The sequence below is a fragment of the Pteropus alecto genome, unplaced genomic scaffold (assembly GCF_000325575.1).
Source record: "Pteropus alecto unplaced genomic scaffold, ASM32557v1 scaffold48, whole genome shotgun sequence".
Taxonomy (NCBI): Eukaryota; Metazoa; Chordata; class Mammalia; order Chiroptera; family Pteropodidae; genus Pteropus; species Pteropus alecto.
The window spans coordinates 865,535-877,017 of NW_006442110.1; the positions used below are offsets into that span (position 1 = coordinate 865,535).

Below are 11,483 nucleotides of genomic sequence, written 5' to 3' on the forward strand. Positions count from 1 at the left end.
TTAATGGCTCAATCCAATAACAAACCTCCTTCAGTGTGCTCTTGGTCATAGGTGTTTATTCCCTTTACTCATTAATTCAGTTTTTAAAAATATGTAGGATATTACGTGCTTTCAGAAGTCAGAGTCATATAAAAAGGTATGAGAATTGTCATTTCCTCCTATATGACTTCCACCCCATTCGCTCTTAGAGGTAGCTAACCTGCTTCTGGTTTGTCATCTCTCTTGTTTTCGTAAGGATGAGCAGATACATTGTTTTCCCTTTACCGGAGGCAGCATACGTGCTCTTTTGTATGTTGCTGTAATTTACCTCGAATATCTGGCAGTCATTTTGCATTGCCTCATCTCTCTCTCCCTCCCTCCTGTCTTCTCCTCTTCTCCGTCGTGTGTCTGGACCATAGTTTAACCGATGCCCTATGCTTAGTCTCCCTCATTTTAAGTTAATGATTCTGTTCTCGGTAACTTTGTGCGTAGGCGCTGTTGAGTTGTTAAGAGAGAATCTCTAGCATAAATTCCCAGAAGTAGGCTCACCAGCTGCGGGTAAATGCATACGTAGTTTTGTTAGATATTGTCTAGTTCCTTCTCTGGGGGCTTGTGGCAGTTCACACTGCCACCAGTATGCATGGGAACTTTTTTTCTTACATCCTTGACAATGATTGTCATGTTCGGCCTTTGAATTTTTGCCTATTTTATGGTGAAAGATGGTATCGCATTGTACTTTTTCATTTCTCTTGAGTAAAGTTGATCATACTTTCATATGTTTAAGGATAATTTTGACCTCTTTTTGTGAGTTTTCTGCTCGTCTGGTTTGCCTGTTACTCTCGAAGATTTTGATTTTTTTTTTACCCCCTAAGAGTTCTTTGTATGTTGGAGACATGGGGCTTTATCTGTGTTTTGTGATGCCCATGTTTTCTCCCAGTTAGTCATTTTTCTTTTGATTTGGCTAATGGTATTTTTTTGTCAAACAAAAGTCTATTTTTATGTAGTCAGATTTATTAGTCATTTATTGCTTCTGGATTTTTGAATTAAAATTACCTTTTCTCTGCACTGAGGTAGGTTATCAGAAGAGGTCCTATTTTCTTTTACCTTTTACATTGTTTTATTTTGAACATTTAGCTCTGCATTCCCTTTGGGTTGAGTGCTTGGGTGTGGTGTGAGGTCTCTTTTTCCATTTGACTGTCCAGTTGTCCACAATCCATTCAGTGTGAAAAGACTGCCCCAGTGACTGGGGATTCCAGACTGGAATTGTAGATTTCTTAGGTTTGTTTCTGGAATTTGTCCATCCCACAGGTGTGTCTTCCTATTTATGAACCAATACGTGCTGTTTCAGTCACAGAGGCTTTGCAGTATCTGCAAAGATACTTTAAGAGCTTCTTCATTTCACATTTTTCTAGCCGTTCTTGTGTGTTTATTTTTCCATATGAACACTACTTTCAACTCCATGGCAGACCTCATCGGGATTTTTATTTGGATCACTTTATGTTTATTAATTGATTTAGGAGAAAATGACATCTTGCTGATGTTAAGATGTCCTAAGCAAGAACAAAGCATGTCTTTGCGTTTGTTCAAGTCTAGTCTAGTTTATTCTGGAAATGTTTTATAACGTATAGATTTTTGTATAGATTTTAGACATTAAGTTCATTCTTAAATATTTGTTGCTATTATAAATAGGACTTTTCCCATTCATTATACCTTTTAACTGTATATGAATCTGTTGACTTTTCATTGTTTATTTTATGTCTTGATCCTTTGTTAAATTTTTGTTGAATTTGTGATCAGTTCTGTAGGCTTTCCCAAGTATACTGCCTTCCCATCTGCAAATAGTTTTGTTTTTCTTACTATTCTCCTGCCTCTGTTTTCATTTGTTTCAAAGTGTGCATGGCTTCAGAGCCATGTTGAATCGTAGTGGAGACAGTAAGCATCCTGCTTTGTTCTTGACTTAGTGTGGATACCTCTCGGGTACCCCAGGTAAATAAAAGGTGGGCATTAAGAATTAGGGCATGTACATGTATCACATTAAGGAAATAACCATCATTTTTATATTCTCAAAAGTTTTTAAATGAGTAATGGATTTTGATTTTTTTTTTTTCGAAAGGCCTTTTCAGCATCTATTGAAATAATTTATTCTCCTTAGACCTAAGAATATGTTAAATTTTATTAAGGGATTTTTTAATATTCAACCATCCTTGCATTTCTTGTACAGACTCCACTTGGGTGTGGTTTATTATTTTCCTAATTTGCTATTGGAGTCTATTTGCTAACATTTTATCCAGGATCTTCGCATGATATTTGAATGCATTCATTTGAAATCTGTAGGACTTTAGTAGATCTGTGGTTCATGCTAGTTTCTCTTTTTTTGTGAGCAAGTCTTTCGTATCCACCAGCAGTTCAAAAAGATACCGTTTCGTTTGTTGGTATTTTAGGTTGGAAAGTTGGGATAGGTAAAGAGAGCCCCACAACCTTATTAACCTCGTGTCCAGGATTTTGAGGCAGGTTAGCTTACTGTGCAGAAGGGGGTTGGGGCTGGCCCCTGGCCGGCCTTGCATTCCATAAATAGCTCTACTTTATAAGGATGGCGCCATTCTCAACAGAGTGAAAATGTGAAGCCAGTTTTTGGATTTTGATGTGGAATGCGTATTCTCACAATTTTAGTCGTTTGGAGTGGGTCATGATACTTCTTTAGTGTGAATTCTCGTTTTCAGTGTCTAGGTCACCCATGTGCGATCGGAACCCCCTAGCAGCTCCGTTTTGCTCTCTGTAATGGGGTCCAGTAGACATATTCCACACAAGCTACTTCCAGATTCTGGAATACGTTTCCCTTTTTGAAGTTTGAGTTGCTGTGTTCTTGGTTTTCTTCCCTCCCTATTTATGTTTTCTTGGATGTCTCTATTTCCTATTTATATTTTCCTGGAGGTTTTAGTGCAGTCGAGTGATGTCTCATCAGATGTTCAAAACAAACTGCTGTTTCAACACACACGCCCTCAATTAGTGTCAGTGAAGAGTCAGTCTCAACGCGTAATCTACAAACGTCTTATTGATTTCAAAAAGGTTTACAGCAGAACTGCCATACAAATGCATAACAAACTGGTTTTGTTTTCGTTTTTCTCGGTGTTTAGAATTGCAGAATATGTGTAGCGTGTGGCACACGATCTAGTTCTCAGTGGCACCACAATTGCCTGGTATGTGACAGTTGTTACCAGCAGCAGGATAACTTATGTCCTTTCTGTGGAAAGAGCTACCATCCAGAATTGCAGAAAGACATGCTCCATTGTAATATGTGCAAAAGGTAAGAGTCTAGAGTCACTCCATTCGAAGCGTTTTGTCAGTTCTTCTGTCCGTGTGGTCATTCGTTCTACCGTTAGGTTTCGGGCTCTGGGCTTTCATCCCGCCAGTAGTTCTTTTAGTGCTGAGGGCAGTCAGAGATGGGATTGAAGTTACATTTCGATGAATCTGAAAGTATAAGGAAGTGCATGGGCAAAAGCTAAGACCAGCAATGAGCAGTAAGAGAGAAAATTACACAGGGAAGAGTTTTAAACTACGGAAGTAAACATGCGTCAGCACGTCTGACGACATCCAGAAACGCCAGGCCCCGACCCAGAACCTTACCAGTCGCCATGCCCTGTAGCCTCCTCTGTCATCCTCAACCCCCTTCCCAGAGCTAGCTTTTCCACTGTTGCTTTTCTTTCCCCTGTGTTGTTAACTTGGCTTTAAATTAGACACTTTAATTTAAACATCTTTGTCACTGCAGATGGGTTCACTTAGAATGCGACAAGCCAGCAGATCATGAGCTGGACTCTCCATTCAGGGAAGAGTATGTCTGCACGTACTGCAAACACGTAGCAGCCGAGATGGCTCCACTGCAGCCATGCGATGAGCTGGAGATCGATGAAGTCACCGCAGGTAAACTCGAGGAAAGTTTTTTTTAAGTGATGTTGTGCCCGCCGGTCACCAGTTTATTATCTTAGCAATAATGAGGGAATCTTGTGTCTCAGGTCCCACCTCATTCTTAATCTCTCAGCTTTTAAATACACACATGATCGTGGTCATCTCCGGATGTTATGGTGAGCACCTAGTTCAGTTTCTTTCCTGCCGTTCTATTATTTGAGTTCTGGGACCGGTTTGCGTTACTCCAGTCGTGTTCTCTGAGCCAGCAGTGGAGGTTCCGCAGTGTTGGACGACACGGACTAGGTTCACACTTCAAAATCTGGGTTATTTCACTCCAGAGAAGTTTTAGTTGTATCACCTCTTGAGCCCAGAATTTTGCCCAGCTATTTCTAGTAGTGTAATGTTGGTTACAGACATCGTAACAAGATTCTTAGATGGTACAGAAGACAGGCCTGTTTACTCGATTACTTTTCATCTTCACTGGTATGAACGGTAACTTTGAGAAAAGTCCCTTATCTGTAAGGGATTTAAGTAGAAGCTTCTTAATGGCTAATATTTTGACCCCAGGCTGCCATCAATGTCCCATTGTGGAATGTCCTCTTAAAATAAGAACATGCCAATTACCTTTTAATTCATTATACTTTCCATGTTTTTAAAAATGTAAATACATATTGGGTTCAAAATAGAAAAATGCGGAGAATTTACAGCATTTTCAGTAACAGTTGAACCTCACTGTTGCAAAGTAGTAATTGTCGTCTTAGTTAACAAAACCAGAAAAACTCCTTCTGATCTAAAGAATAAATTTCTGTTAAGATTTTAACACCGAAATGGAAGTCGAAGGACCCGAAGGCCAGGTGCCCTCCCTGGAGGAAGCAGCTGATAAAGATGTCTGTGGTCGGGCGCCCACACCTGGAATTGTTCCAGACGGTAAGAGTGATTTTGATAATGGATACAACGTATGTTCTGAAGAAAGTTTGTCTGTACAGTGAATATGTGAACGTCTGCCAAAACTTTAGTACCCTAAATACAAATTAGCCAAGATATATACATAGCATTTAGGAAATTGTTACTAGAGGAGCTTTTAGAAAAATCACCTTAGACAGAAATTAAGAGGGTAAAGGGCATATAGTCTAGACCTAATCATAAACATATGCTTTGTTTAGGGACCAAGTAATTTTCATTAAAAAGCAATTTGTTATTTTCTCTTTCTTTAGTTATACTTGTTATTACTCACTAGAGCTGTTGCTGACTGAGGGATGCTTCATGCTGAGATAATGAAAGATTTGTTTTAGACGGTCTCAGCAGTCCTATTGAGGGTTATTTCAGTTATTTCAATGATACTTCAATTGAGCTTTTTGCAATATTGATAGTAGCTATTGCTGTACTTGAGGATCAGAACTTAATGAGAGACCAGGTTGGGGGAAAAAATACTTATTAAATTTAATCTTGAGCTCATCTGAGAGTCTGTGGTATTTTAAGTGCAATTGTGTGTTTTATAGATTGCATGTATACATGAATAAAAAGCTTCTGGGATTTTTGAGATTGAGTGTATATTTATTAACTGATTAAAAGCTATGCTTCATAAAGATGTAAAGTGAAGGAAAGTGAGACAGAGCTGTCTATGATAATAAATTTCATCCTAGTGCGTAATCAGAGTCCCAATTCCATCTTCACGCCCGTCTTCAGACCCTCCTGATAAACAGGAGCATTGTGTTTTGTGCTTATATTGGAAGTGGATATTTGGCAATAGGATAAAAATCTGACTCAAATTACTGCTGAGAGAGCAGCGTTAGCGAAATTTCGACTCATTGCTTAGAGTCCCGTAAATGTTATTCCCAGAAGTTCAGGTCCACACGGGAGAGCAGCAGAATGACCGTCCACCAGAGGGTCTTGACACGCCCGGCCTTCTCACTCCCGGTAAGTGTTCCCTTCGTACTGCCTGATTTGACGGAGTTACAGCATGACGCTTTCATGGTTTCTATGTTCAGTCGAGTCTATTGACCTTTCAAGTTAAATATCACAAAGAGTTGTTTACTATTGCTGTGTACACATTACAGTAATGAAATCTTTTAGTCAGTCTTTTTTTTGTAAAGAATTGGCAATGGACTTCTGAAGGACGTTACATTATATGTAAAGAGTATTATGTATAAAGAGTTGCTAATTCATATGACCGTTGTATGGGCCAGTTAAAGTCATTGTGTACGACTAGTAGCTGACTGTAATTGAACAGTGTGTTTACATATTGATCTTAATATTTCCTGCCTAGCATGGAACAGAAAGACTATACATGTGGTCTCTATGAATTGTACATGCTCACTCTTCATGTTCAATCTTCATGTGTGTTTAATTTCCTGTTTTGAAAATCAATTTTAAAATTTTTTATGTTAAATACTTTTGAAGCATTTTTTGTTTAAAAATATTTAATACAAGCAGATCTGTTATTTGGTATTTTTTCTTTATCTTTGACTGTAGTCTTCCAGTAAAGTGAGAGTGAGAAGTGAGATTTCATTTCGATATCAGAACATAGATAAATTTCAGTCACCAGAGTAAATAGTAAATGAGGAACTTAGGGTCTCTGTTAACATAACTTAGAATTTACCTCGATGGTACTTGAAATAAGCTTTTTTTCTTCCGTGATCTTACTTTATAGAGCCACTGACAGCTCATGTCAATTGGATCTCTAAATTTACTCTTCGATAGGTTTGGATTAAGGATCCAACACATTACCCTGATTTAAAACTTACTGGTCACTGACTACTGATGTTTCTGATATCTGATTCTGTTCATTGGCTTGCTAGGATTAGTCCCTTGGGTTGTGGCTGAGGAGGAAGATCAGGGGTTACATCAGTGTGTCAGCAGGGGCAGCTAGACAGAAGTGGTGCTTTCTGGCCTGCAGCTGTTACTCCTTCCGGTGTCTACAGAGCTTTGTTGGATTTGGGTCACCTGATGTTGCCAAATATCCGTATTCTAGATTAGTCTCTACTTTTTAAACTCAGACACCTCGTGTAACATGGCTGCGCTTACTCTCCCAGCTGTCAAATGAGTGTAACTTCACCTACAGAATTTTAAATACCTTTGTCAGTGCTCAAATCGTAAAACATCACATATCTATAATAGAACTATATTAGAAATCAATTCTATTTTCATATTCTTACCAGAAATTACCTTAAACGCTGGGACAGTGTTCTCATAGGTTTTCTGGTCTGATCCATAAAACCCTGGTCTATTTTGGCCTTTGTTAACTTAATATTTGCCTTTCTTGATGAATACTTGTTTATTCAAGTCATCGTTTAAGTCTTTTGGAAACGCCTTTCTCCCACTCCCCTTCCTTTTCTGCCCAAGCCTATTATTTTTAAGCCACAAAGCTACCGACATGTAAGATAGGAATGTCTTACACCTACTCATAGTTAGAAATTTTTAAATTCCTGTGTAAATTCACATAAATCTTCCCAACTTTGTAGAATCGTCCCAAGACAAAATGAATCCCGAATTGGACAATCGGATTTCTCATGCAGTTGGTAATGAAAAAATGGAAGCGTCTTCTAAAGCGACGCATGTTTGTGACGAAGATCCGAGCGAGAGCAAAATGCAAGTGACAGGAAACGTCGCACGGCAGCTCACCGTGCAGGAGGAGCTGCGGGTAGAGGAGGCCGAGACGGCGGCGCCCGCAGGGGAGGCGCGGCCTGCAGACGCAGTCAGCCAATCTGTCACCGCGGCCCCCGAGCCCTTCGTGCCCCCGTGCCAGGAGGGCACTTCATGTCCTAGGGAGCAGTTGGCCGTAGAAAGGATGCAAGAAGAAGCAGAACACGAGGAAAATTCCGAACCTCCCTCTGCTCCTCCGGACTCTGAACCGCCGCCTGCAGGGCAGAGTTGTGTGAAGGACGGGCTGTGCCCGGACAGACCTGCGAAGTCGTCGTCTGAGGCGGAGTCATCGTTCTCGTCAGTGTCCGGGGACGCGAGCAAGGCCAGCGCGTCCTCCTCCCCACCCCTGTCTGCAGACCTGCCTTCCCGCGACGTGCTGCACGCCTGCCCTCCAGCACTCGGCGCTTCTGCCGGGAACATCATGCCAGCGACTTGCATCTCGGTCACTCCCAAAATTGGCATGGGTAAACCAGCTATCACCAAAAGGAAGTTTTCTCCGGGTCGACCGCGGTCCAAACAGGTAGGGCGATTTTAATGATGGTGACAAAAGATGTCAGAGCAGTTACGTAAAATAAGACGGAAGCATCGCTTTGCTTTGGAGAACAGTTTTTTCTTTCTGTCTTCGAGTAGAACTTAGAAGTAACGTTGACCTGTGCGTTTTGGCCATTAAAAAATGCTATTAACGAAGTCTAATTCATTAAACTTGAAGTGACCCTGTGTAGAATTTCAGCTTAGTTGGGATATACAAACGTAACCTATTTGATTGTAGTCACCAACAGAAACAATTTTTTTAGTTCTCTGCTATAGTAACAACAGAGCCTTAAAAAAACTAGTTCCAGGTATACTGTAACATTTTTCCTTGACTATATCTGTTTATTGATGTTATTCTTTGCGTATATTTTTAATATATGCCTAAGCATCGGAATCGCTAACTTTTTTGTGGGGTTTATTTCAAGTCAGGACTTACTTCAGTGGTTTCATGGAAAAATCTTAGGATTGTAGAGTCGATCTTTATGAAGTGAAGGGAGCTGCTCTGAGTTGTGCTGAGTAGTGTGGATTCTGCCCTTTACGTTCCAGTTCTTTCTCAAGTGGGACTTCAGTGAAACGACAAGGCGAGGTGAAGGCACTAGGGCTGAGATTTACTTATTCCACAAAATTCCTGCGTTCCGAAGTTTTTATAAAATGGCCAGATGGACAGTGCAGAAGTGTTTAGTCACGATAGTAATTTGGAGTTTCAAGTCTCAGGGCTCAACTCACTTTCAGTGATGAAAAGTTTAACTTTTCATAGGAGTAATATCTTGATTTTGATCATCTAATTTTGGAATTGTAAGACGAGTAGAAAAATAAAATCTAATTTTATTCTAACGTGAGAATTAGTCATCTTTAAATAAAATCCAGATATATTTTTATTCTTTAAAGACAGCTAGTTACACTGTTATTCCAAGGGAGAGTTTTCTTCTGAAACCAGTTCTCCTCCTCAGTCTTGTTTTTGTTTTTTTTAATAGTTATGTAATAGTTATATAGTTTTGGCTCTCAAAAGACTTTAGTAATGGGAAATCAAAATTTAATTTTGATTTAGATATTTACATTCTTTAAGGATACTGTATCATAAATAATCCTCTTAAATTTTACTGTATTATTCCTTAGAGACTTCTGTTCCAACTGAGAAACAATTAGGATTATTTTTCTGTTGACTTATGTTCCAGAAGTGTGTGCGTGCGTGCGTGCGTGTATTTTTTTCCTAGGTCGATCGACGTTTTTATATGAGCCATGTCCTGACATTTGCTATTGCTTCTGCTGTATTGTCTTTCCTGTCCCAATCCTGGTATCGTTCTGCTTTCTATTTAGCTGCCGCTACTGTCTCATTACTACTACATAATTTGACGCTGAGCTCATGTATTTTGTAGGCCATGTTTTACCTCCCCATTAGCTTGATTTCTGTTACGTAGCGAGCAACTTGCCCTCGATCCGTAGCTTGCTAATATACCCCGATTTTCGTAGAGTATGCGTTGGGTAGAGAACAAGGGAACTCTTTCATTTTTTAAATCATTGCTGAGGTTCTGGGGCCATAACTTGTAGGGAGCAGTCTGTATCTAAACAGGGACGTGTATGTCCTTTTATTGGAAATCCTCAAGTCCATTATTCTGTTACACGAATTTCTTTGATATCAGGCACTCCTGTGTTGTATTTTTGGTTTTATTTAGTGTTTATTTTGCATGTTCTTGCTAGTAGGGACTGGCTGTAAAATGAGATGGATTTGTGTGTCAGTGATCATGATGTAAACAAGATTCTTTGGTTTCCGTCTGTCTTTTGATCGTTCCTGTCACTGGCATGTCCGTATTTTGTCGGATGCCATCAGTTCTGTGGTCTTCACCGGTATGGTGAATACCACCCTCACCCGGAGCACTGCGCGTTGTTTGCATTGATTCAGTTCAGTTTCATAGCGCTTAAATCTTTTAACTTTTTTTCTAATATTACACGAACTTTTCTAAGAATTCACTTAGAAACTAAGTGAATACTTTAATTAGAAACAAAGGAAATCTGAAACTTTAAAATTTGGTGTGACAGGTAGCGATTGTATTATCAGATGTTTTCTGGAGACGTGAGCTGGCCAGTAGAAGGGAAAGCCAGCACTGTCCAACAGAAATCTAATGCGAGCGTCATATGTCGAATTAAAATTTTTTTAGTAGTCCCACTTGAAAAATAAAAAGAAGCAGGTGAGGTGAATTTTAATGTGTTATATACTGCAATGTACATGTTAGACTATTTCAGCATGGAATCTGTATAAAAATCGAGCTGTTTTCCATTCACTTCCCATGCTGGTTTTAGGCTGCCTGGTAGAAGTGCTTGGTAGCATCACAGGGGCCGTGGCTACCTCAGTGACAAGGTGAGGCAAAGCATTTTCAAATTAGGAAGACTTTAGTTCCAGAATTATTGATGAAGTTAAAAAGAAACACGGAACGAATTGAAGATTGATAAACTAAAATATTGCTAGGCTTTCACTGTTTTTAAGGATTGAATTAGAAATATTCTTTTCTACTTGCTCCAATTGCTTAAGGGACACATTCGAAAATAGATGATAAAACCATTTCTTGTAACAACAAATCACTATTTTCAGTGTATATTAGATGATCAGTATATAATCCGTATACACATATTCACTCGTATACACTCATGTTCACATATATACGTACACGCACATATACCTAAATACGTACATATGAGTGTGTGTAGTGGTACTGGAGTATGGATGGATGGATATATCACTATTCGGCATCTGCGATGTCAGAACATAGAAAACGGACTCTGTGTCCCGAGTGTCGGAAGTCCATTGTGAAATGGCAAATCATAGAGTTTTATTTACTGTTTAGAAGAGATTAGTACTCCAAGTGTAGTGTTTTATAGTCTGCCTTTTAAATGAAAGACCTTAGATGTTATTTACTGAGAAATACGCAGTTTTCTTCGTGGTATGTCCTAACATACTTCCGATGAATACTTCAAAAGCTTACTAACTCCCAGAGTAGTAACATCAGTTTTTCTAGGATTGTGTATGAGAAAAACGATTTTTTGTTTGTTTGTTTTCCTCCTCATTTCAGACACAGGATTTCACAAAGAAGGAAAGACAGGCGTGAGAGGTAGAGGTAGAAGGAAGTTGGCGTTGTGATGGCGGCAACTTGGATGCAGTTTCATAAAATCCGTCCCAGTGAACCCGTTGTCTTTTTCCTCTCATCTTTTATTGAAGTTGTACGCATTTTATATATTTTAGTGTTTACTTCCTTGGTGTTTTTATGGGTGCAGTCACGTGAGCCCTTGCATTTAGAAAAGTGATTATTGACCTGATAACATATTATTATCACCCAGGAGCTTTTAAAACATATCAGTACAGTGACCCCACCCTGTGCCAATTAAAACACAAACACTGACAAGTCTCGTTTCTCCGTAAGCCTGGAAGCAGAATG

At 39.4% G+C, this 11,483-nt stretch overlaps 1 protein-coding gene across 1 annotated transcript in view; it reads left to right on the forward strand.

Moving 5' to 3' along the window:
* KMT2C (lysine methyltransferase 2C) overlaps nucleotides 1-11,483 on the forward strand; it is a 205,659-nt gene that overhangs the window by 105,060 nt on the left and 89,116 nt on the right. The window contains exons 10-14 of the mRNA XM_025039018.1: nucleotides 3,114-3,283; nucleotides 3,746-3,897; nucleotides 4,696-4,809; nucleotides 5,722-5,799; nucleotides 7,344-8,044. Coding sequence (XP_024894786.1) covers nucleotides 3,114-3,283; nucleotides 3,746-3,897; nucleotides 4,696-4,809; nucleotides 5,722-5,799; nucleotides 7,344-8,044 — 1,215 coding nt within the window. The remainder of the gene's footprint in view (nucleotides 1-3,113; nucleotides 3,284-3,745; nucleotides 3,898-4,695; nucleotides 4,810-5,721; nucleotides 5,800-7,343; nucleotides 8,045-11,483) is intronic.